Below are 27,479 nucleotides of genomic sequence, written 5' to 3'. Positions count from 1 at the left end.
CATAATATATATATATATATATATATATATATATATATATATATATATATATATATATATATATAAAAGAGGATGTTTTGTATATATGACATTGATAGACTCAGAAACTATTTGACCAGTCATTATGAACATTTGTATGTATATGTGCTTTTCCACGGAGAAGGTTTATATGCTATTTCCACTGATGTAACTCACCATCAGGTGGTGCTGCAAAATATAAAAGTTTTCAAAGCGCCTGCACATTATAAACTGCAATTGCAAGACAGTTATGTGTATTAAATAGCTAAACACTATTTGAAGGCGCTAAGTATGATGTAAATTTGTTTTTAAAATAGATTTCTGATTGAACTTATTGCTTGAGTATTAGACCACTTTACGATAAAATATATGTGCAATGGCTATAAACATACATTTTTGACAGATTTTCTTGATTGTGACAACAAGGCAAACTTTACGTCTGTGTTGGAAATTTAATCCACTTGAATCAGAAGTGCTCAAACATGGGCAAAGCTTACAAAAAGTATGTGAAGCCATGGGAAACAGCTAGTATTACATAAAAAACCGTGAAGGGGTTAAAAATTATTATTTTAAATCGATTATTGTTTCATCAAAACAGTAAAAACTACAAAAAGGCAGATGTTTTCAGTCAGTACCATGATCATCTGCGCTAATGAGTGTTTCACTACTCAATAATATTTTACTTCTCATATATTTTTTCAGATGAAAGTTGTAATAGATTATCATAAATATAATACAGTATTATGTGATAATTATTACTCATATTATGTATACTGTTCCTCATGTGCATGTATACTATTCCATCAATGTAAAGTTAATGGCAGTATTTGGATAGTATAATATATAAGCATCGTTGTTGTTTTTGTGAACAATTAGAAAATTAATAAACAATGTTTAGGTTTTGGTATTCAAATATGATCTGTGTACTTACTGATATTTTTTTAAATCATACAAAACTGTATTACAACTTCCAGTATCAGTCTGTTGAAGTATAGTGCTAACATGTTGCCACTTGCAGGTGTGCCAAACCGATGTTCTACTTGTCCAGTTTGACGATCATGGCCTCGCCAGGGAACATCGTCAGTTTGTGGAAGGTGAGGTACTTGCCGGCGTGGTCGCCCGTAGATAAGACAACATGGCCACCATAGAAGACCTTTGACAAATCCCGTGTCTCTGTTTCACTGCCCAGATTAGCAACGATCACGTATGAATGTCTGCGAGGGTACAGACGTTCTAGGACTATCAACGTCTTGTCAATGTACCTGAAATCACACATATAAGAGAACATTGAAATTCCAAAAATGTATATAAGCTTCCAAATACAATCATGTGACTGAGAAAAGTGAGGTCTCTCTTTGGTATTGGTGTTGGAGTTAATTTTGAATTATTGTTTACTTTGAAAATAAACAAATTTATTGGCATTTAAAAAAATTACACTACTCTATAGGTATATAAATCAGAATTACTGGTGGACATACAACTCTTGTCTGAAAACTGGAAAGCTCATTAATAATAAATGAATAATTTGTATGATGCAATGTTCTAATAACTTACTTAACTGCACAATTAGGCACGAGGTTACCCTCTCGCCAGATCGCGTGCATGTAGATGCTGGGACTACTGTCGCGGAGCACTGCAGTCTCAGAGATCCATCGAGCAGAGTCTAGTGGCATATGTGCCTGAACACGAGGCAGCCAGTGTAGTGTGCGCTGAGCATTCATACGCCAGTGCATCATACCCAGGTGATGTGCATGACTGATGTCCCGAAACTGTATTGACAAAAGGTGTACGAGGTTTATCACATCATCTCATTCTATATTCACCCTTTCTATTTTTTATTTCAGTCAGACTTTGCTAAAACTGTCACAATGTTTAGAAACTAAGCTGAATCACATAAAAATGAATTTCGAGTTCAGGTAAAAATAGAAGATCTGTCATTGTTTCCAACTTATCTAAAAACTAGGTACTTTAAGATCTCTTACAATTCCTCAATTTTATGGTCTCTTAGAAATTCTAAAGGGAGTGATAAAACTAGAATAACTTGACAGTGGTTCTACAGCTTCTATTATGTAGATTCTGTTATATTTTTAGGAATTCAAGTGAATTTTTTATGGAATTTACACATTGATCATTTAAACAAAAGGTCTCAAAAATAATATATTGTTAGGTTGACTAAATAATATTGTACCTCAAACTTATGTACAAACAGTCTACTTTAGACATTTCCAGAGATATGGATATGGATTGATTCTCTGAAGAAAATGTAATAGATTACAAGATATCATGACAAAAAACACACACAAATGGTCTACTTTCGATATTTCCAGAGAGATATGGATATGGATTGATTCTCTGAAGAAAATGTAATAGATTACAAGATATCATGACAAAAAACACACACAAATGGTCTACTTTCGATATTTCCAGAGATATGGATATGGATTGATTCTCTGAAGAAAATGTAATAGATTACAAGATATCATGACAAAAAAAACACATACTGAGAGCTCTCCCACTCAAAAGCTCTAGAACGTTGTAGACTCTTTCCATAATAAAATTTTATTTATAATTTAGCTATACAATATAAAAAGCAGATTCAAAAATCCAACTGTAACATCTATAATAACAACAATTGTTACATATTGGTAATATGTTGTATATTTTATATAGTACATATCTATATTGATATGAATGTGGCAGTGTACCAGTATTGTGATGGCACACAGCTCCATGTAAGATAGATTTAAGAAGAAGATGGTTGGAAGAATACATTGTGTTGTGAACATGTGCTGTATTATTTAAATCCTATTAAATCCTAATTAATAAGTAATAATTAAAATATCACCTAAGTGATATTAAACATGGTGTCAGGTGTGAATACTGTAAAAGTAGTGTCGTGAAGTAATAATCACGATAACCTTGTTTTTAAGTAATGTTAATAGATTGAAATTATAACCTAAAAATGGATTTTAAACAACCTCGAGGGTTAGTGATTGATGAAAACGTAGCAAACAATTGGGCTCTGTTTAAACAAAAGTTTGGAAATTTCCTCCTTGCATCAGGCAATGATGGAAGAGAAGACAAGGTTAAAGTAGCAATGCTTTTACATTGCATAGGGGATGAAGGTATGGAAATTTATAATACATTTAAACAAGACGAAGCAGATACTTTCAAAAAAGTGATCGAACTCTATGATGCATACTTCAATCCTAAGAAGAATGTTGTGTACTGTAGGTATAACTTTTTTAGTAGAATACAACAAGAAAATGAACTTATAGATCATTACGTTACGTCATTGAAAGCTCTAGCCAAACCTTGCGATTTTAAAGAAGACGAAGACAGTCTAATCAGAATCAGAATCATTTTTATTGCCATTTTTCTTTACAGAATTGACAAAGTCAGTCATAAAAACAATACATATTACAATAATGTACAGTTAAAAAACAAAAAACAACACAGTAAAATATACTGGCCTACAAAAGTATGGACATTTCATATGATGGGATAAACGCTAAGCATTAAGCTACCTCTGAATTCAGAAACTCGTTTACAGAGTAGAAGGCCTGAGTGATGAGCCATTTGGAAATTTTTGATTTAAAAGTTTGTAAATCTAACACCCTCAACATTTCGGGAAGCTTGTTAAAGAGCTTGATTTGCAAATATTTATGACTCTTGCTGTATTTGGTTAATCTCATTGTAGGCAAAACTAAGTCATTAGCATGTCGTGTGTGATAATTATGTATATTGTTAAAACTTGTAAAATCTTCTACGTTTTCTCGTACATGAATTAAATTTTGAAAAATAAAAATGCATGGAAGAGTCATTATATTATTGTTAATAAAATATGATTTACAGCTATCCCTATAACCTAGACAAAACATAATTCTTATAGCTCTTTTCTGCCACAGGAAAACTCTTTCTGCACCTACACTATTACCCCATAAAATGTTAGCATACAACAAATGAGAATGAAAAAAACTAAAGTAAGCAATTTTAAGTAACTTATTACTAACACAGCTCTTTAGTTTACGTAGTAAAAAACAAACTCTTGACAACTTTGAAATTACATTATTTGTATGCTCATGCCAGATAAGCTTAGAATCTAAAGTTATCCCTAAGAGCTTCACCGGTTTCAATATAGAGTCTTGCATTTCAATACTTCTTAGAGAGAATAGTATGTTTTCAGTTTTATTATCATTCATTTTTAAGAGATTAGACTCAAACCACATAGAAGCTGTATTGATTACTCTATTAGTGTTACTAAGAACATCATGTACACAGTTGCCCTTTACTATTATAGATGTATCATCCGCGTACAATACGGTATTACAGTTCAAATTGATTGGTAAGTCATTGACATACAAAATAAATAAGAGGGGGCCAAGGACAGAGCCCTGAGGGACCCCAGCAAGGACTTCTTTTACAGACGAATCTTGACCACCAACACTGACCATATGTAGTCTACCACACAAATAAGTTCTGAAGAACTGTAAGGTATCATTACATATTCCATAATACTGCAATTTATTTAATAAAATATCATGAGAGATACTGTCGAAAGCCTTGCTGAGGTCCAACAGGGTCAATCCCAAGTACTCATGATCCTCAAAACTTGTCAATATCTGAGACACAACATTGTCTAATGCCTTAACTGTTGAGTAGCCCGGCCTAAACCCAAATTGGCTATTTGATAAGATTTGATTTACATCTAGGAAATCCATGAGCTGATTTTTAACACAAGTCTCTAATATTTTAGAAAAAACCGAAACAATCGTTATTGTTCTATAATTATCTACACAGGATCTATCGCCCTTTTTAAACAAGGGGATACTTTTTGAAAGTTTTAAACAATTTGGAAAACGTGAGGAAGACAAACTAAGATTAATTACATAAGTCAAGGGCTTGATTATAAGAGGAGCAATGAATTTCACTATTTTATTGGATAAGCCATATATATCCTCACACTTAGATGGCTTTAAAGATTTAACTATGGCACATATTTGTTTCTCGTCTATTTCTTTAAAAATAAAACTGACCTGTGAACTTTTAGCATTAGCAAGGTAAACACTGTGTCTTAAACTATTATTATTGTTGGTCTGATACTTACTAAGTATTTCCTTACCAATATTAATGTAGTGGTCGTTAAATTTATCTGGAGCTATCTGTGGCAGATTATCATCAATAATAGTCTAATAAGAGATAGGGTAGTGATTGGTATTAGCGACAAACAGTTACAGGAAGCTCTACTTAGAGAAAGCGATTTAACTTTGTCTAAGGCGTTGAATCAGTGTCGAGCTGCTGAACTGAGTAGGCAGCAAGCACAGGTGATTCAAGGAAAGGTAGGCCTAGGTACTGCAGATAGCGTAGGCTTGCATGCAATCAAGAAGAAAGGTTATATAAGACCTAAGTATTTCACTAATGATAAGCCTAAAAACAATAATTTTAGTCCAAACCAAAAACTAAGCGACCAATCAAGAGGTCAAGGAGCTCGTCAAGATTTTAATAAAGGACAAACGTATAAGTGTCTAAAATGTGGAACTGAGCATACTAGGGCTAATTGTCCTGCGTATGGAAAAACTTGTAGGAAATGTGGACTTAAGAACCATTATGCCATTGGTTGTTATGGAGCAAATAAAAATAAACCAAAACTTAAGAAAACCGTTCATGAAGCTACGTTGGAGCGAGAAGACATGGAAGATATTTTCATAGGCGCCTTATTCCAAGAAGATGTATCCAGGGAGGTCCAGTCCAAAGAAGAGGTGTCCAGGGAGGTCCAGTCCAAAGCTGAGGTGTCCAGGGAGGTCCAGTCCAAAGCAGATGTGTCCAGAGAGGTAAACAGTCTTGAGAAGAAAGTGGAAGTGTTGTCGTGGATGCAAAATGTGAAAATAAATTATCAAAATGTGAGTTTTAAGCTTGATAGTGGTGCGCAGTGCAATGTGTTACCATTACATGTGTTGAATCAGTTGAAGTTACCTAAGGTAAGACTTGAGCCTAATAATAGTAGAATTCTAAGCTATGACAATCAAGAGTTAAGTTGTTTAGGAAATATTGTTCTTGACTTGGAGATTGATGGTAAAAAATACAGGATAAAATATGTAGTAGTAAAAACCGAAAGTGTCCCAATACTTGGTTTAATTGCTTGCGTAAAGTTGAATTTGATTAAAAGAGTTAATAATTTGCAAGTAGGTCTAGCTTCAGATACTAAAGAAAGTTTTGTAAATAAACATAAAAATCTCTTTACTGGAGTAGGAAAGTTCCCTAAAAAATTGACTCTAGAGTTAAAAGAAAATGCTAAATCTGTAATAAATTCTGTTAGAAGAATTCCTGAATCAGTCAAACTTAAACTAAAAGAGGTCCTTGATAGGCTAAAAGAAAATAAAATAATTGAACCTGTAGACTATCCGACTGATTGGGTTAATAACATTGTAATAGTAGAGAAACCAGATAAATCCTTACGTATATGTTTGGATCCTGCTCAGCTTAATGATTGTGTAAAATTGGATCCTTATCCAATTCCCTCTGCAGATGAGTTAGAGCTATTGTTGAGAGGAAAGTCTTGTTTTACTGTACTTGATATGAAAGATGGGTTTCATCAAATTGAATTAGATCATGAAAGTAGCTTGTTAACAACTTTCATAACTCCTTTTGGTAAATATAAGTACAACAAACTACCTTTTGGGTTAAGAGTAAGTCCGGAAATCTTTCAAAAATATAATGTACAAATGTTTGGTGATATTCCTAATGTAGGAATTTATTTTGATAATTGCAACTGAATCAGAAAAAGAACATAATGAAGTTTTAAAACATGTAATGGAAAGAGCGTTAAAAAATAATGTTAAGTTCAATGCTAAAAAATTACAGTATAAAGTAAGCAGTGTCAAATATCTTGGTATGATATTTTCTAAAGAAGGCATAACTCCAGAGCCTGAACGTGTCAAAAGTATTGTTGCGTTAGCAGAGCCGGAAAGTAAAAAAGAATTGCAAAGTGTGTTAGGTGTAACTAACTACTTATCTAAGTTTGTACATAACATGAGTCAGTTAACTGAGCCCTTAAGGCAATTGCTAAAAAAAGATGTTGATTTTTTGTGGACAAAAGATCATTCAGAAGCGTTCAAAGAACATAAGTCTAAGATTGCTGAGGCAACATCGCTTAAAATCTTTGATCCTAAGAAAGAGTGTGAAATTTTTGTTGATTCATCTAATTTTGGGTTTGGAGCATGTCTCCTTCAACAAGGGTATCCGATAGCATTTGCTTCTAAAGCATTAACCGATACAGAAATAAGGTATCCCATAATAGATAAGGATATGGCAGCTATGTGTTTTGCCCTGTCAAAGTATCATAAATTTATTTATGGTCAAAAGGTTACTGTATATACTGATCATAAGCCTTTGGTTTCAATTGTTTCAAAAAACATGCATAAGGTTTCTAATAGGTTACAAAAGTTGAAACTTAATCTACTTAAGTATAATATTGAAGTTAAATACTTACCTGGAAAATCTAATATTTTAGCAGATTTATTGTCTAGAAAAGTTTCATGTAAAATGAATGAAAAGAATGAAAGTTATTTGAATAGTGAACTTGAAAATCTGTTATGGTTCATAGCCTAAAAAATCAGTTAAGTATGTCTGAAAGTAAAAAACTTGAATTTAAAAGTGCTACTGAGAATGATAGCGTTTTGAAAGGTATTGTTAAATACATACATGAAGGATGGCCTTCATATAAAAGTTTGAGTAATGAAATGAAAACTTATCATAAAGTTAAAGATGAAATATCATATGAAGATGGTTTGTTATTTTTTCGCAACAAAATCATCGTTCCTTCTGTTTTGCGACAAAGTATGCTAAATTTAGTACATGAATCTCACCTTGGTGTAGTTAAATGTAAAGCCAGAGCAAGGCAAATTTTATATTGGCCTAACATAAACGGAGACATTGAAAACCTAGTTTTGAGCTGTCAGATATGTGAAAAATATAGGTTTGCAAACGTAAAAGAACCATTAATGTCTCACGAAACGGCTAGTAGGCCGTGGCAATTTGTATATAGTGATATACTAGAGTATGGTGGTCAAAATTATTTGGTAGTTACTGATGCTTATTCTAACTGGGTAGAATTGAGAAAATTGTATGATAAGTCAGCCAACAGTGTTATTAGAGTTTTGAAAAATATTTTTTCTCAGTTTGGTGTACCAGAACGCTTTGTTTCAGACAATGTTCCCTATAGTTCTCAAGTGTTCAAATCTTTTGCCAATGAGTACAATTTCATAACTGTGACAAGTAGTCCATTTTATCCTAGAAGTAATGGTAGATCAGAAAAAGCTGTTGCAATATGCAAAAATCTTTTGAGACGGGCCAAGGATAGTGGTAAGGATATTGAGTTGTTACTTTTAGATTACAGAAATACTGCTCTTAGTAATGTGAATGTCAGTCCTGCACAATTGTTTTTGAATAGAGTGTTAAAGTCAAAATTGCCTGTAAATACTAATGACCTCAAGCCTAAAATAATTAATGTCAACAGAAGTAGCCTAAATGAAAAATCTAAAAAATATTATGACAGAACATCAAAGTCATCACTTGGTAGTTTTCAGAAAGGTGATAATGTTTTGATTCAAAAAGGTAAAGAGTGGATAGGTGGTAAAGTAATTGAAAAGTTAAGCTTTCCCCCACGAAGCTATGTAGTTGAAGATAAATATGGGCAAGTGTATCGTAGAAATAGAATAATGTTGAGAAAATGTTATTATGAAGTTGGTAAAAATAATTATTATGATTTAATTGTAGAAAATGATGTGGGTAGGCCAAATGATAACAATATAGAAAATGTTGTTGAAAGACCTAATGTTGTTCCTGATAGGCCAGTGCAAAACCAAACAACTAGATGTGGTCGGGCTATCAGAAAGCCTGCTCATTTGAATGACTTTGTTTAGAGATAACTTTTGTTTGAAAGTTTTTGGTAACATCCATTTTCATAATTATATTAACTTTAATCTGTTTGTGTTGTTTTATCATTTTTATAAAAAAAAGGAGGATGTTACATATTGGTAATATGTTGTATATTTTATATAGTACATATCTATATTGATATGAATGTGGCAGTGTACCAGTATTGTGATGGCACAATGTAAGATAGATTTAAGAAGAAGATGGTTGGAAGAATACATTGTGTTGTGAACATGTGCTGTATTATTTAAATCCTATTAAATCCTAATTAATAAGTAATAATTAAAATATCACCTAAGTGATATTAAACAACAATATTGTAATAAAATATGCAAATTAACACTTTTATCATCTGAAAGATACTTAGAATAGATTATACTTCCACTAAAATGTATAATATATTGGGTACATTGATTAATAAATATTCTTGTTATTTGTACATATCCATCCAACAAATAGAGTTATTATTATTACTTCACCTCATTCTTTTTACTCCTTCCTTTATTTATATTTTTTTGATTAAAAAACCAAATCCATTCCCCAAACTGCTTCCTTATTATCATGAATACAGTTTGCACCCCATAAATATCCAACTTCCTTAAATGATTACTTTGGGTAATATTTTGCACATAAAAATCTCAACTTTTAGGTTTAAATCCATGTAATTTAAATATACAAAAATTATATCCCCAAGCAAGAGACAACCCTGGATCATCCTTCTCGTCTTTCTTGTATAACATATCCAGCCAATAAATTGTCTATTAATATTATATGATCTTACTGACATTGCTTTCAAGCTTAATCCATAAATACATATTATTATAGTACAGTAAATGACATGCCACAAAGGTTGCCACTTGAGATATTCTAAGATCATCCTTATAGTGAAAAGCTACTAACAGTGCAGTGGTCCAATGGCAATGCAAAATTTATTCTAGTATATTGTAAAGATGCTACTCTCTACTCGGTCTTCCCTCATTTTGTTTAAGTTTTAATTTATCTTTGTTTGAAAATTTTCTACATATTCAGCTGATAAATTTGATTTTTAATTATTACATAGTAGTATATATTTTGGTTAAATTTAAATTTAAAATGGAATTTGTTATAGTTTTAAGGTCATTAAATGTAAATATGTATATATATATCTGTATATTATGTGAGGTTGAGTGGTAGAGAGGGCTAAATAGCCCTAACTCCGCCTCTTGAATAAAGGCATATTTCATTTCATTTCATTTCATTTTGGTAGTGTAACATTTGTTTTTACAAAAGTGTGATTGTAAACCATAATAAGAAAACATTTTACTACTATAATATTTTGAAATGTTTGAAATTTGTTCAGTTCTGTAAGAGAAAACTTCATACAATGGCAATTTCAAAATTGTTGTGGAAAAAATTAGCTAGTTTAAACTAATAGAACTCACATCTTGTTTGTCAGTGTCGTGTAGGTTGTCCAGTCCTATCTCATCACCGTAGAAGACAGACGGAGTACCTGGTAGCATCATCCCCACGAGGATTGCAGCCAAGGAAGCGTTGGCAGAAGGCAAGCGAGATGCTAGTCGTGTGGTATCCATGCTTCCGAGGGTCCACAGTGGCCAAGGGTATCCAGGGCGACTGAACATCACTCCTCCTTGCACGGCATCTATCTGGCTCTTCACGTCCCTAGACATCTCGATATGTGTGTCGACAAGATCAAAGTGTGTCAGTACCGTCGCTAATTTTGTACTCAAGATCTGGTCATTTTCCAAGATTTTGATTACTTTTTCAGAACAGATCAGTATCTTATCAAATCCTTGCTTATGCCTTTTCAAGACTCCCTTCCACTGTCTGATGTGTTGTTGAAATTTCTCGTCACCGACAAGGTTCTCTAAGTCTTTCAAATAAAATCCATCGACACCATGGCTCAACCAGAAGTCTAGGACTTCAGAAATGGCACCGTGAAGATCCGGGGTCAAGTACACGGTCTTATTCACATTGCTGTTAAGTATATGATTGTTTATTATTACGTGGTGTGCGTGTCCCACTGAATTGGTCTGTTTCGCATTTTCCTCCTGGTGTTTAAAAAATGAACCCAAAGGTAGATCAAGGATAAGTGAAATGTTCAGTTCATGGAGTGTGTTCACGAGAAACCTGAAATCTGCAAAACTACCTAGGACGGGCTCTATTTGTGTTAAGTTCTCAACATTGTAGTAGTGCTCTGGATAGTTTTCAGACGGAAATATTGAATTAAGCCTCACTCCTCGGACGCCCATTGACTCTAGATAGTGTACTTTGGCACTGATACCTCTCAAATCTCCTTGACCATCGTCATCGGTGTCATGGAAGGAGGCAGGGAATATCTCGTAGATGAGAGAGCCTTGGTACCAAGATCTCGGTGGGTCACAGCGAGTAGGCAGTGTCGTTATGTAACCGATGATGACACAGACACAAGCTACAGTCAGAGACATCATTCCCCAGAAGCAGCATTTCCGGATAAGTGGCCAGTTCCAAGCAAGGAAGCAAAAATCTTTGGGGTTCTTCCTGACACCCAGAGTGATCCCACACAATCCTGGCTTGATCCCTCCATTTTCCTGCGGAATAATGAGAATCATAGCAGTGAGTGCTAGTAAATCTAAGTCTAAATACAGTACCTACATCCAGGGCTTGGATTTATGAATTTTCCGCCCATGGGCCCAAAACATTTCACAACTCCCATTCAGAAATGAATGTTTTTATACTCAATTTAAAACCTCTTGGCCTGTAATAATAAACAAAAAATCTATGTTTTTTTTCAAAGAGAATCCTAAACTAAGTCTAGGTTAAGAGTCAAGGTTAGGTTCGGTAAGGTTAGGTTATCAAGCAACATCAGTTAACAAAGAAATAAAAAAACTATTCAATGATTAAATTGTTTATTGACAGCTGAAACAATTAATGCATAGTAAAATTTAAAAAAAAGTTCAAACTAAGTTTTTGAATTTTTTTACACCTAGCTTTTTTTTATTAGCGAATGTATCAATGACATCTCTCAAGTCAAGCTGACATGTTGTCTTTTCCTACGGCTAAAACAGCTAAGTTAATTGAGCATTTCTGGCCTTTTCTGGATCTTAAATTATTCTTTTACTCGTGAAAGAGTAAAAAATTAACGTTCTGCTGCACAGTTGCTGGTGGGTGAACACAAAAACATTTTAAGAGCTACTACACTTACATTTGGATGTAAGTGTTGGAGATCTTTTGACAAAATATATCTGTTTAAAGGCGCGTTCACACCGCAGTCTGCAACTAAAAAGTCGGCAATTTTAGGAATGTTTGCAACTTTTTAGTTGCAGATTTAGTTGTTGGCAACACAAAAATTGCCAACAATTTAGTGTGCGCTATTTTGCACTGTTTGCAACTTTTTTAGGGACTAGGCTAGTTTCTATCAAGATGTGGAAAGTGCAGGATGTGGTTGCTGCTGCAAGTGCTTGCTACATTTTAGCTACGCAACCAACGCCAAGAAGATTCTGGGTAAGGCCATCGCTACGGGCTAGAAGTAGATATAGTGGTAGTGCGCTTTTGGATGATTTGAAAAAGGATAACACTGATTCAATGTCAGGTGAACTGAAAACCGATGGGAGTTTCAAGAATTAGTTCAACAGCAATCTCCAGCCAAGCATAATATTTCTTATTTTTGTCTTTGTAGAAGCTGTTTGTGGCGTTCCAAAGAAGCGGCCTTTCCCTGTACATTTCTATTAGTTTTAATACTTTGTCCTTAGACCAAACCAATTCGTCGAAGGTTCCTTCAGCAGCATCCTCCATCATCAGCACAACTGAACCACAACTGAATATATAATATAACAACAACTGAACCACAACACAACCACAAATGCACAAATAGGAGAACAACGAATAGAACGCACGAATAGGTTAGGTTCAGAGACAGACGCAACGAGAGACCAGTGGAGGCGCTGCGCGCGCGCCTGCGCAAGGAGGCAGATAAAAGTCGGCAACTAAAATGTTGGCAACTTTTGGCGTTTAATTTTGTTGCAGATAAAGATCAAAAGAAAGTTGCAATATTTACCGACTCTGAGTGGAAACACGCAATTCTGTCTGCAACTCGAGGATTTTGTTGGCAACACGAAAAGTTGGCAACAAATTTATTTGGCGTTTCTTAAAAAATTGCCGATTTTTTAGTTGCAGACTGCGGTGTGAACGCGCCTTAACTGTGACAGCAGCATTTCTTCTGTACTGGATATGTTTTCTTTGTACAACAGATCTTTCAAATGAAGACATTAAACAGCAAAAGAAGGAGCTTCAATGTCTGTTAAGTATAACATGTTCTGTTCTGAACATGTTCTGTTTTATGAACCATAACATTTAAAATATTTCAAAGTTTTAAATGCACAAGAGCAATTCAAAGAACCGGTACTCACATCAGTCACGTAATCCACATGTTTTCGGTTATTTCTGGGGCTAGTATTGTGTAAATAAATTGCCATATTTTATTAATATAACGCACAAATTTAACAGACATTACAATCTGATGACTTTAATCCAAGCATCTCGTTATTAATTAATTGATCTTCAAAGATGAAGACTTAAAATACACGTTGCTGACTCATCAACAATACAGATTATCCCATGGTTTTATTTGACGGTTGACTCGTCAAACACACTAACCTCAATCAGCTGATTATAACCAACTGATGTTCGTCTGTTCCTCATCTGCCAACCTACGAGATACAAATTTCCTTCCAACAACGAAATCAGGCTGGCCAGCAGCAAGCGCTCCCAGTGCGATCGTTCAAACTAATTGGTCGATAAGACAGATTTTCGTCGGCAAAGCAGTTTTTCTGTCGGTAAGGCAGTTTTCTGTCGGTAAAGCAGTTTTCTGTCGGCGAAGCAGTAATCGTATATAATCATTATTATTACTGCTACTATTGTAAACATTTATTGAAATGACAAGCAAATACCCTTGTGGAATATGCAATAATGGAGTAATATATCAAGTGATCCTCTGCACTGGAGAATGCAAACAATGGTATCACTCTAAATGTTTGAATTGGACCATCAATCAGTTCAACAACTTAAAATTGAAATCAATCTCTGGAAGTGGGACATGTGCAAAACAAACTCCAGCAGTACAAATATAGACGTAATTGAACACAAAATAAAAGACTATGATGAGCAAGATGAACAAGCTCTAGAAACACCCTTAACTCTAGCTGCCGAAGCTGGGAGTGCCCTCCTTTGTGAAAACCAAAAGCTAAAACAAGAACTACAGAATATGAAATCTTATAACGCTGACCTGGCTAAAAAAATCAAGGAGTTAAACACTAAAAATAATACCTACTTTCAACAAGAAATAGAAGAACTAGAAAACGATAAATCTCTTCTTATCTCCAGAATTAAAGCTCTCACAGAAACTCTTCAGGAAGTAGAAGCGCAACTAGGAAAAGAAAATCAACTGCGGCTGGAATTGACTGCTACTTTTGAGTATTATGACAAGAAGAAAGAAGAGAACTTGTTACCAAACTTGAAGGACAAGTAAAGAAACTGACTCAAGAGAATAATTCACTTCAACTCAAAAAGAGTGCTGAATTATCTCCTACTTTAACAGACAAAATTTACAGAAATATTGAAACACAGACAGACTTTAATGAATCTTCAGCTCATGGTTCTAACTCCTCTCTGCTCCTCGAAATGACTAAAATGAAAATAAGGCAGGATAGAATTGAAAATGCATTTGAAGCCCTCCAAAACAATACACAAAACACTAAATCAGTCATAGAAAATAAGCAGTTATCTTATGATTTGTTTGATACAAATACTACTACTTCACCTAATTGTACACCAACAAAACGTAAAAAAGTTAGCTCAGGAAACAGAAAGAATGTTTTCAGCATTTCCTTACAAGCAGCCAAATATATGAAAAGAAGAAATGCAATATTTGAACAAGAAAACTTGAAACACAAGAAATCTAACATAACAAGCTCAGTTGTAAATAGTAGTTCTCTCCCAGATGTTGAAACAAGATTGGACGTTGTCTCGGAGCTTAAAGCTTTACAATCAGCTTTGAAACTAGGAAATAAACCCCCAATGTTTGCAGTCCCCTTGGATAAAAAAGAGTGTCTTGAAGCCTTTTATGAAAGTAATTTTGAACAATTCTTGAAAAGAAACCAAATAAAAGACAGACCACCTACAGGGCACTTGTCTGACACCAAGCACGTAGGTGTTTGTTCGGTAGCAAGTGACATTGTATTTGAGTCTACTGCATCAGGTGAATTAGATACACCAGTTCAAGAACCATGCCACCAAGAGACTTCTTTTTTATGGAAGAGCCCATTGAAGAAAAGCAGAGAGGTTATTCAGAGAAGACGTCTTTTCATAAATTCAAGATGGACACGTCAAAAAATCTAACTGTGCTACACCAAAATGTTGATAGGATTGGCAATAAGATTGATAGATTCAATCATCTTCTGCATTCTTTATCACCATTGTTGTGATTACTGAACATGGACAAAGTGACAACCTAATCACTAACACCAGATTACTTGGCTATAGTTTGATTTCTGCCTTCGGGAGAAGAAATCGGCAAAAGGGGGGTGAAGCAATATATAAAAAATGTACCCTAGAAAACGAAACTGCTAATTTAAACGTGGAATGTAAAAGTCTACCATTGATATGTGAGGTAGCAGGAGTACCCATCAAGTTGAGTGGCAAAGAAATTCTATACATTCTAGGAGTATATCGCCCTCCTATAAAACACAAGAAACTATCGTTCGAGCATTTGAGCTCCTGTCAGATATACTGGGCTCATTTCCATCTTCAGACAAGGGCAAGGTACTTCTAATAGGTGACATCAATATCGACAACTTGCAGCCATTGCCTGAAAGAACCCTTTTCAATGACCTTATGGCTTCACACAGCCTGACGAGGCTTCAACTCCCAGCAACTAGGATTACTGCATCTTCACAAACATCAATTGATGTCGTATGTACAAACGTCAGTACAAATCTTATTAAGGTTGATATAATGCATACGGCGATCTCAGACCACACGTGTCAGCTTTGTCACCTCACTTTCCCAGCAAGACAACGAATAACAGAATCTTCTCTTCGTCGTCACCTCAATGCAGAAAATTTACACAACCTAAAACAAAATCTAGCAGCTGAGAACTGGATTGGAGTTTTTGGTTCGGACAATGCAGATGGCGCATATGAGTCTCTGATTCACACTCTAACTTTTAATCTAGATATATACTGCCCCCTGAAGAAGTCTAGACAAAACCGCAACTACAAAATATCTGCATGCTACGACGAAGAAGCAAAGCTATTGAAAGAAGAATTTTTGGAGGCTCAAAGGAAGTACATCCTGAATAATTCAGACAATGATAAACAGACTGCTGTTCGACTAAAAAAAGCCTATGACTTAAAACTTAGGTCTCTAAGAAAAGAAAAGAGCGCATCTGTCATTAGCCAATCTATGAATAAAAGCAAAGCTGTTTGGCAAATAATCAATGGTGAGAGGAAATCGTCCAAAGAGTCTTCTGTAAATGCCATAAACCTTGAAGTAAATGGAAGAGTGGTAGATAATGCTACAGACGTAGCTAATCACTTTAACAGATACTTTACACCAATAGCAGATGAAACAATTAGAGTAAATAATAGCAGCCCTTCTCATAACCAAGCTGAAACTACTCACGCAATCCCTGTGGAACAAACTATGCATATCCTGAAACCCGTATCAATTGAAGAGCTTGCAATTACAATAGATTCATTGAAGCCTAAATCTACAACGGGAGTGGATGGAATCTCAGTTAAAATACTGAAAGCAGCCAAACATGAACTTCTACCACCCTTGCTTCATGTCGTCCAGCTGTCGTAGGCCCAGGGTGTGTTTCCACAAAAACTAAAAACCGCTAAAGTTTTTCCTCTTCTCAAAAAAGGCAGTAAAGATGAAATAGGGAATTACAGGCCCATCTCATTAATCCCCACTATCTCTAAGATCCTCGAGAGGATTGTTCTATCTAGAATCCTCGAACACCTAAATATCAACAATCTTTTCACTGATAGACAACATGGTTTTGTAAAGGGTAGGTCCACTCTCACAGCCTTGGTGGATCTGTTTGAATTTATTGTGGATGGCATAAAAAATGGAGATAGTGTTGTGGGCATTTTTGTTGACATGAGCAAGGCCTTTGATTGTTTAAGCCATGACATGATTGTGACAAAATTACATCATCTTGGTATCCGAGATACAGCACTGTGTTGGTTTCGATCTTATCTTTCTAACAGAAACCAAGTGGTTGAAATAGCTCTATCCATCAAAGTCATCAGATCCACATCCAGATCAGACTCTCAGCCCATGGTGAGGGGGGTTCCTCAGGGCTCGGTCTTGGGCCCACTCTTGTTTGTGCTGTCCACCAATGACCTGCCTGCAGTGACGGAGCCTTATTGTAGGGCCATCATGTACGCAGACGACACCGTCCTACTCACTTCTCAGAAGTCTGTTGAAAGCCTCGAAATAAACACATACATTGGCCTGAATTTGGCGGTGGACTACTGTACAAGGCATAATCTTGTGTTCAATGCTTCCAAGACCAAGCAGGTTACCTTTGGCACCAAGAGGGATGAAGTCTCAAACCTTCCTGACATCGATGCTGTCACTTCAATTAAACATCTCGGATTACACTTGGATGGATATCTTAAGTGGAATGAGCACATAGATGTTTTCTGTCAAAGGCTGTCCAGAGCTGTCTTCGCCATTAAAAGAACATTATCTGTCAGCACAGAGGAGGCAGCTTTAACAGCCTACCATGCCCTTTTTGAGAGCCTCATATACTATGGAGTTTCGGTATGGGGTGGAACCTCTGCACATAACTTACGAGTTCTAATTTTACAGAAGAGAGCCATCCGAACCATAAAAGGAATGAAAATGCAAGATAGTTGCCGGCCAGTCTTTAAACATCTGAAGTTATTAACCGTTGTAAATATATATATATCTTCCAGTCTACAACACTAGCTTGTCTCCTAGGAATAAATAAGCGACATCAGGACATCAGTGTTAACACACACTGCACCAGACATGGAACTGACTTCAACCTGCCGGTCCATCACTTGAAGCTCTTTGAATTAAAACCTTCTTACGCAGGTGCAAAATTTTACAATGCCTTACCCGCATCCTTGAAGGTCTTGGAGCTGGAAGTTTTTAAGAGGAAATTAAAATCTTGGCTAGCAGATAGACCCTTCTACAGTGTCAATGAATTTTTAACTTGGAGAGAGTGACCATGGCAATTGGCAAGCAAATAGACTCTTTTCTATAAATAATGTAGCCTACATGACGCCTGTTTCTATCTTGATGATAGCAAATAAAGATTTCTGTATCTGTATTTGTATATTTCATAAACAGATGTTGCAGCAGATATAATTTCAGTGGCACTTAAGTGGTAGAGGTTAGACAAGAATGAGAATCTGTTTAGAAATTCATTGTAAATAGTCTATCTATTAATTGTTCCCTTCTTAGTTCTTTCCCAGTTCTCAGTACACATTAATCACTCGTTATGTTTACTGCACTTCTCGAAAGTGGTGGTTTAATTAGTGTGACTGTGGCGACTGTTAAAGATAAGTTTGAACTGTGCTACTTCTAACAGATGATTTACATATATTAATCCGATTTACTAAAAAATTAATATAATAAAGCAATGTCTAAAAAAACCTAGTGGTGCAAGTGCAGAAAGCGAAGGAAGGACCAGGAAGAAAAAGGAACAAACGTCAGAAAATTGATTTGTTTTTTTTAAATCTAATCTATAAGTAAAACAATGAAATTATAGGGAAAAAACTATCGGTAGTGAAATAAGTTCCAACCCACCTACCATCGAGACTGAAAATGACAAATCCACACAGACCTCACCTGAACTCACTAATAACAAACCAGACGTGAGACTGGACATTAAGATAAATAAAGTAGTCATAGTTGTATCGTAGACATTGATCAAAACAATTATTTTGTTATTGATACTAATGAAATGGATCAAAAGCCTACAAAAATATTTAGCTTATTTAAAACTGACATTGTGCTCTTCAGTATAGTTGGAGTAATCTATCTTACAAGAAAACGATAAAACTTTTATTTTGAGTTCTGAACCATGTAGGCCCAAAGACCTTTTCCTAAAGACCCAATAAGCAAAAGATCTTTTAGAAGTGATTTTATTACATATCAATGTTACTGGCTATAACTTTGAAAATGTCATGCTTGTCCACAACCACGTTTTTAACCTTATTTAAATTTTTCAGGTCATTTTCAAAGCTCTAATTGTTCTTTTTCAGTTCAGGCTGAGTCCTTTAGGAATTTTGAGCATAGAGCATCAACAGGCTTGTAGTATCATCTTGAACAAGTTGGCTGAAAAATATTTCAATTATAAGAAATGAACCAGTTTTTAAATAGGTGTAAATAACCATCATATATTTGAATATTATATTAATATTGGTTTTCTATATCTCATGTTTTCTGATTAAGATAATGTATAAATAAATCTAGACATAATTGACCATCTTGTCATTTACTTCATTGGACATCTTTTAATGTTTACATTTTTACATAATATATCATGTGTTCGCACAACTTCGAAGCATATGTATATATATATATATATATATATATATATAAGTTGTGCGAACACATGATATATATACAGGGTGTCAATTAAGTCTTGAACCTCTTTTTTAATTTTTGAACCATAATAGAAAGAAATACCAAAGTTCACACGTGCTTACTGGTGATAGTAACGCACACATCTGCTCAATTACCGACCGGATAATCCCTTTAGGGGACGGTCCACAAGGAGTCAGACAAAATTCTTAAATAGCAGCATAGGTCAAGTTTGGTATCAAATTAAAGATCTTACTTAGCAGAGTACAATGCCGCAAACCGGACTTCAAAAGGTGGATTCATTCAGTAGTTATAGCTATTTGAATTTTAAAACTATTGAACAATGTAAATTATTAAGTATTACAAGTAAATACCAATTTTTAAGTACCTGTGATCAAAGTAAGTGTTAAAAATGTTCCCCTCCCATCATCTTACAATGTAGTAATCGAAGCCAGGAATCAATAATTATTACCAATAACACAACTACTGTTAGAATGTAAAAGTGGCAGATTGAGTCATACACAGCATCCACAGAAACTTAACGTTTGGGCAGGTATTATAGGAAATCAAATTATGGGCCCATTATTTATCAATGGTAATTTAAATGGTGACTCGTATCTAGCAATGCTCCAAAATGAGATAATTCCTGCACTACATTCCTGCTGCTCTTGGTCGACAATTTCAAATAATTTATTTCCAACAAGATGGTGCGCCACCACACTTTGCTCTCTTTGTTAGAGAATACTTGTATACAATATTCCTTCAGATGGATTGGAAGACGTGGTGCAGTAGAGTGGCCTGCTCGTTCCCCTGATTTTTTTTCTCCGCTGGATTTTTTTCTTTGGGGATACCTCAAAGATAAAGCTTATCGTACTAAGCCTCGAGATTTGGCGCACCTAAGAAATCTCATAGTCCAAGAATTAACTTAAAAATTGGTGTTTACTTGTAATACTTAATAATCATTGTTCAATCGTTTTAAAATTCAAATAGCTATAACTACTGAATGAATCCACCTTTTTAAGTCCGGTTTGCGGAATTGTACTCTGCTAAGTAAGACCTTTAATTTGATACCAAACTTGACCTATGCTGCTATTTAAGAATTTTGTCTGACTCCTTGTGGACAGTCCCCCAAAGGGATTATCTGGTCGGTAATTGGGCAGATATGTGCGTTACTATCACCAGTAAGCACGTGTGAACTTTGGTATTTTTTTATATTGTAGTTTAAAAATTAAAAAAGAGGTTCCAGACTTAATTGACACCCTGTATATATACTGATACTGGAGCAGACAGGAAGGGTGCATTTCACTACACTGGAGGGGGAGGGGGCACCACTCTGTCTAGCTACATTATAACAGTGGTAGCACATCACAATAGAATGTGTCGTAACTAGACTGACCTGACAAGTGACATCGTTGGCCAAGTTGAGGTAGTGATGAGGGTTGAGCAGCTGAGCAGAAGCTGCAGTGTCTTGTAGCACAGAACTACTGGAGGACGATGACCCCATGCCGCTGTGAGGTTCCAGCACTTTTCCTGTTTGTCAATGGATAAATTACAATGGTCTAGTCACCAAGGATAAACTGTACTAACACAGGATACCACGACAGCTAGCTGTGTCGCTCACCTGTGTCGGGTTGGCTGACAGGTGGCGGGGGCAGACAGTTAGCCAGAGTCCCATAGTCGACTGCCGGGGCCACACTACTCAGAGTGGGGATGGAGCTCAGGTCCGTGTCTATACTGGAGGGTGACAACTGCCTCTCGTAGGCCAGCACTGAAATATGGGTATAACAGACGATTGGACATTTGTCAATTACACAGAAATGTAAGGTGAGCAGGCCACATGATTAGAAGAGAGGAATGAAAGATTGTACAGGAAATATGGATAGGACTTGCAACAGGAAGGTGACCTTGTGGAAAGTCAAGAAACAATGGAAGGACCAACTTACTAGCTTGACCAAATTCTTTCAATTCAGCTGCCATATCACATAACTTGTAATGGTGAGCTAATTTCAAGTGTTAATAAATTAGATGCTTTTAAACTAGTTTTAACAAATTTTTAAACTAGTTGCTTTTACACAGCAATGCTTTTAAAATTAAACTTATTACTTTTTCCAATAAAGTTCGAGACCCACATCCCCGAGTGTTGGTTACAAGTTTTGTAAACTGGTGATTAATTCAACACTCAATACCTGGAGCCTACCTTGTATTCCCAAGTGAAGCAGACCTAGCGTACCAACCCAAACTCTTATTCAAGGCCTAATGATGAAATATTATTTTACATGCCTTCCTTACGTTTTTATTTACTTGATATTCAAATAGTAACTTTAGCAAAAAGTAGTTTTAAATAATGATCTAACTGAGAAAATCCTATACTGGGTTTAAAGACAAGTGACATGTCTGTATATTATATTTGCTTAAAATAAATATGGGTTAAAATAAATGTAAATTCTCCTAGATATGTTCACTACACAGAGTTGAACTTTTATCTGGCATAAAAAAGTGAAAGGGAGACACTTGTGGACTTTGACTGTACAGAAAATAATTTTCTAACCATTTAAAAACAGTATCTTCACCTCTCATTGGTAAAGGGTTAAAAAATTTGAAATTGCATTTACATTTAATAACTTCCACAAGTATGTTAGTAATGTTTAATTATTTTGAAATGAATGAAAATAGGTTATTAATTGATCCATATGAAACTTTTATTAATGAATTTGTTTAATACTACACATTTGAAGTCATAAGAATTGAAAATTTGCATTAAATGGTACACCAATATTCACTTCTCTACCTGTATAATAATAAAATAGTGCTGAAAATTTCTCCCGCATTATCTATTTTTCTGAGAGATGATAATATACATATATATTTGCACATTTGATTTAATGTAAAGGAATAATTAAATGTGTACATATATAATATCTGCAGAATAAAGCATAGTTTGAATAATTTTACTTGATCATTTACTAATTAAAAATGCAATATCATAATTCAGGGGTAAATCAGTCAATTAGACTTTGTCTACATAAATTAAATAGTTATAAAATTTAAAACATTTGATAGTTTTCTTAGTGAAAATTTTATAATTGACTGTGACTTACAAATATTTATTAAGGCAAGATGTGAATTACAATTGTACAGTATTAATTACAATTGAATCTATCGCGTTTTTATGAAGACTTTAAGACAATCTATTTTTAATGCAAAACATACATTTCTCTTGCAACAATAAAATACAAATATCCTTGAGATATTAAAATGATTATTCCAAAGAACAGGTGAAACAACAAGATAAACTTAAAAGAATAAAAAAAATTAAAACTTCTGATGCAATATACTATGTCAGGAAGAGAGATTAGTTTATGGAAAAAAATTAGGTGCATCATCGGGACGAAAACATTCTTGAAATTTATCAGTGAGTAAAACAGTCCGTATGGCCCACTTCTATACACAAAACCATCTTCTGCGCTCTTGCCTTCTAATTAGCTGGAAAGGATTATACCAAAAGTTCACTTTACTCATTTCTGGGTGCATTTTGACTAAGTGTAACTAGTTTTAACACAGCAAACATTTTAAGTTATGTTAATTATAACTTTTAGCATGTAATGAGCCAAGGGTCATTCAATAATTAAAGAAACAAATTGGTCTGGGGAAAAAGTATAGGTATAGCAAGTTTGGTACTTTTATAGATTTAAGTTGGCATCACTGGGATAAACCCTGATCAGCTGATTTATCAGCATTGTTTTGCTAATAGCCTTGAAAATACATTTAAAGATGAAAGTACACCACTTGAAAATTCCACATTAGTTGAACAACGTTCTGTTATTCATTTTTTAATCACTGAAGGTGAGAAACCAGTGAATATATATTCTGTAGAATGTCTAAAGTTTATGGTGAAGGTTGTATGAACCATGCAAATCTTTACAAGTGGTTAGAGAAGTTCAAAAATGGTCACGGCTCAGTGATTTACAAACACTGTTCTGGCCAACCTGCAGTTTTAACCATTTGTAATTTGAATTATTAACATTGTTCGTGCTGGCTGCCACGTGATTGTGGAAATGATAGTGGATAAGGTTCAAGTTAGTACTGGTACAGTTCTTAACATTATCTGTAACATGCTAGAGGGTTGGGTATCTAGAGAGTAAGGAGGGATAAGAATGATAATAGGGATGCTGACAAGACATGGCTCCCTTAGAAAACACCTTATGAAGGTGGGTCTTAGCCAGACTGATGAATGCAGACTCTGCGGAGAAATGGAGGAATCAGCGGAGCATATATGGTTAAACTGTCCTGCCATATCTAAAATTTAGAAAAGATTCCTCAAGGGCATATCTCCTCAGCCCCAAGGACATCAGAGAACAGGAGCCTTCAAATCTGATCGTCTTCTGTAAAAATCTCAGATTCTGAGGACACAAATATGAGTAAGCGAGGAGCAAAGGTCCTTTTAGGACTATGTATTGGAACAACTGTCTCCTTCCCTCAGGAAAAAATATTCAGTTATGGTAATGTTGGTCTACCCACTGCTAGCACTCCCTCATTGGGATAACAGGGTTATAATCAAAATCGACTGGAGTTGTCAGTTGCAGCTGCTAATCCTTATAATTGTTTACTCTCTGTCAAATATTCAGTATATTCTACTACATTTTTGTTGTGATTTTATTGCTTGATTGTTTTTATCACAAGAACAATAAGTAAGTTTTCAATATTGGGTTGTTTACTCTTACTAAGTTATATATATATATGTTTTATATATGTCATTTATACCCTTTTATAGGCACAGGTCTCCCGCAAGTACCAAGTACCAAAAAACATGTGAGTCCGAAACGACTTGACATGGCTACACAAGGAAGCACGGTTGAGAGTGTGCAAAGCGCTAAACAAACGTTATGCAAGAAAAGATGAGCACTTCCTCAACAAGATTTTAAGTTGTGATGAAACCTGGGTTCTCTATTATGAGCCAAAATCAAAAAGGCAAAACATAGCGTGGAAGTACACCAACTCACCTGGCTAGAAAAAATGTAAAACCCAAGCTTCAGCAAGAAAAGTCATGTTGACACTGTTTTGGGACGGTGAAGGTCAAGTTTTTTTGCGATTATTTCAATGAGCAGCATACAAGGAACAGCCGGATTTGCTTTTAAACAAAGTGAAGCCAGCCATAAGAGAGAAACGTCCTGGATCTCAGAGGAGAGGTGTGATTATCCAACAAGACAATGCATGTCCTCATACTGCTCAACTAACCCATTAAATCATCAACAAAATGGGCTGGGAAGTACTGCCTCATCCCCCTTACAGTCCTGATTTAGCACCTAATGATTTCCATTTCTTTGGTACACTAAAGGAGGCATTACGTGGGAACAGGTTCCAGGAAACGAGGATGTGAAAAAGTTTGTGGAAAAGTGGTTCAAATGTTAAAAGAGTGCAGCCGGAATAAAAAAGGTTCTAGCCCGTTGGAACAAGTACATGTTCAAGGAGGTTATGTTGAAAAGTATATTAAGTATTGTTTCGTAAAAATGAACGGTTTCTTCTCCAGACCAATTTGACTCTTTAATTATTACATAGTTACTTACTAATCACATACACAGAATACATATAGAGTAGATAATTAGTTTCTCCAAAACTAGGGGCTGACCAGGAGGAGTGTCGAGAGCTAAAGGGTGGTCGAACTCTGCTGGAGGTGAAGGTGTCAGAAGGGGGTAAGTGGAAGAGGACTCTTCATCGACTAAGAGAAATTCTGGTGAAGGAGCAGTCAGAGTCTGAGTAAACAATCCCTCCGTACTGCCTACACCTGCCATGTTACTGAGCTCTGCCATCTTGATTGCCTATCTGCAAAATAATGGATAATGATTTAATTTATTTACTGTTGTTTTATTTTACCAAAGAATATATTCTTTGAAACTGTAAAATAGAAACAAAAGTTATGTTTATATTTTTAGAATAGTAGTAAATGTTATTAAAATAATACTTTTCAAACGTAGTTTATTTTTCGGATGTGGCCTTTCGAAATCAAAGGCTTCATCATCAAGTGACTCCACAAATAAATATTTACATTATTTTTATTACAATTAAAATACTATATGGTATAAATATGCAAATACAAAAATTTGGAAATATTCCAGCCAGTATGAGAAATTAGATATTACTACAGTTTGATTTTTTAATAAATTGATAAGAAAAAAACTGGAATTTCCAATAGGGCCTTCATTGTTTATGAGTTTCTTTGTATCTGTGTATGTGTAGTGTTTCCCAAGCATGTAAGTTCATTGGTTTTGTGACTTCTTTTATTAAATTTAGATTCTTAATTGATATTCTGTGTCCTGATTCAATGCAGTGCTTGGCTACAACATATTTTTCAACTCTTCCATATTTTGTGTGTGATAAATATTGGAAAAGTATTGTTTTAATAACATTTACTACTATTTCAATTTTTTTTCCAATTGCTCAAAGATTTTAGGTTTAAAATATAAAATTTTCATTAATCGAAAGGCATCTCTAAAAGTGAGATGATTCAGTTATTAACACAACAATATACATTACACTAAACAACAAAAAGATTTTTAAATGAAATATTTTTATTTTAAATTAAAACTTTTTAGGGCTACACTATATTGAGTGTATGAGAACGAACTGCCTAATTATAAAAAACCTTTTACTTATTAGAACATAAACAAATAGTATTAATAGTACATGACACAAAAACTGTATTACTCATTCTTAAAATCCTGGAGCACCTTGACAAGGCTTCTGTTTCTATGTACAATAAATAGAAATACTAAATCTTGTATTATGGAACGTTCAAACTAAAATAAATGCTCACCTCAAAACTGCAATCAGTATAGTATAGAAAACATAAATCTTATTTTTCTAAGGAACGTTATTATACTTCATTTAGCAATCAATATGCAATATAGATCAATCAAAATCTAACTTCTGCTGCAACTTAAAACAAAATAACTTATAAGATTGAAACATGTTAAGTTGTCAGAATAGATTTATACATAACTCTGCAGTAATGATAGGAGATAATTAATAAAACAGTTAAAGATCAGATGACCAAGACCACTGATATTATACTACTTGTAATTTGGTCTTTTTGAAGCTAATAGAACTAACTTAATAAAAAACATTAAAATGTATGATTAAGCATAAACAACATTCATCCAAGATAAAGTAAAATGAACTAAATTAACACTATTAGTAACAAAAGAAATTTTGAATATTTAGGTTTTTTATACTTTGGTTGAATTCTAAAATTATGCATTCATACAACTGACTAACTAAATTTAATTACAGCAGTACAGCCCATGCTGCAAAGAATAAGTTTTTATTGCTTCAGTTATTAATTTCAAGCAAAACCGTGTATTAAAATTAATAAATTGTAACTATGCAGTAACTTTTTAAAATTCAGATTCCTCTTTGGCGGTGCCATATTAATTCAGGTCTCAAAATTAATTGATAGTATGTTTCTTATCACAAAATTAAATAACTTGGTATGAGTGTTAGCTTCAACCAACCAATAGAATCATTCTTCACTGTAATTTACATGTACATTGTTCTCTAGATAGGCTTTTTAAATGTACTAATCTTTTTTATGTTGTATTTTATGAGACAATTAATTAGGTACAGTGTAATGATCCTACAAAAAGGAATTATAAATCAAATGTAAGGTTTATAGATCATTGTAGATAATTATTATAGATTTACAAAATGAAACGGATAAGTCATACTGAAAGCAATGTTGTATACTCACATAACAAAATTTTGTTGAACGGTTTCAGCAGAACATTTTGGGATCTAGAAGTTGTTGAGCGACCGCCAATTAATTGAAGTCAATAAACGGCGCCATCTTGATCACATGACGTCACAAGCTATTTCGGAAGCAGCGATCAATATCGCAGAGCAGCTGGCAGAAGCAGATCCCACTTCCTGCG

General features: G+C 34.6%; 1 protein-coding gene across 2 annotated transcripts; it reads right to left on the bottom strand.

The window, feature by feature from the left end:
- Positions 1 to 52: 52 nt before the first annotated feature.
- LOC124356551 (neutral and basic amino acid transport protein rBAT-like) lies at positions 53 to 27,479 on the bottom strand. Of its 2 annotated transcripts, XM_046807618.1 has the most exons (7): positions 27,299 to 27,479; positions 25,181 to 25,374; positions 21,176 to 21,322; positions 20,951 to 21,084; positions 10,374 to 11,519; positions 1,573 to 1,787; positions 53 to 1,280 (listed from the first exon to the last, which is right to left on the bottom strand). In XM_046807618.1, the coding sequence occupies exons 2-7, from the start codon at positions 25,359 to 25,361 to the stop codon at positions 1,055 to 1,057; spliced, it is 2,049 nt and encodes a 682-aa protein (XP_046663574.1). In that variant the 5' UTR covers positions 25,362 to 25,374; positions 27,299 to 27,479; the 3' UTR covers positions 53 to 1,054. The 2 variants fall into 2 exon arrangements, with proteins under 2 accessions (XP_046663574.1, XP_046663575.1); XM_046807619.1 differs by lacking the exons at positions 20,951 to 21,084; positions 21,176 to 21,322; positions 25,181 to 25,374; positions 27,299 to 27,479 and adding an exon at positions 13,338 to 13,572.

Source organism: Homalodisca vitripennis, chromosome 3 (genome assembly GCF_021130785.1).
Source record: "Homalodisca vitripennis isolate AUS2020 chromosome 3, UT_GWSS_2.1, whole genome shotgun sequence".
Lineage (NCBI taxonomy): Eukaryota > Metazoa > Arthropoda > Insecta > Hemiptera > Cicadellidae > Homalodisca > Homalodisca vitripennis.
Note: the sequence above shows the minus strand (reverse complement) of the source record. Positions and strands in the feature narration are given on the sequence as shown.

Bases quoted from the DNA above. Each gene is read 5' to 3' on its own strand.
- LOC124356551 (XM_046807618.1), bottom strand. From the start codon at position 25,361: ATGGCAGAGCTCAGTAACATGGCAGGTGTAGGCAGTACGGAGGGATTG. The intron at 11,520-20,950 runs GTCAGTCTAGTT...ATTATTCCGCAG, and splicing joins CCAACGATGTCACTTGTCAG to GAAAATGGAGGGATCAAGCC. The intron at 1,788-10,373 runs GTGAGTTCTATT...TTGTCAATACAG, and splicing joins ACGACACTGACAAACAAGAT to TTTCGGGACATCAGTCATGC.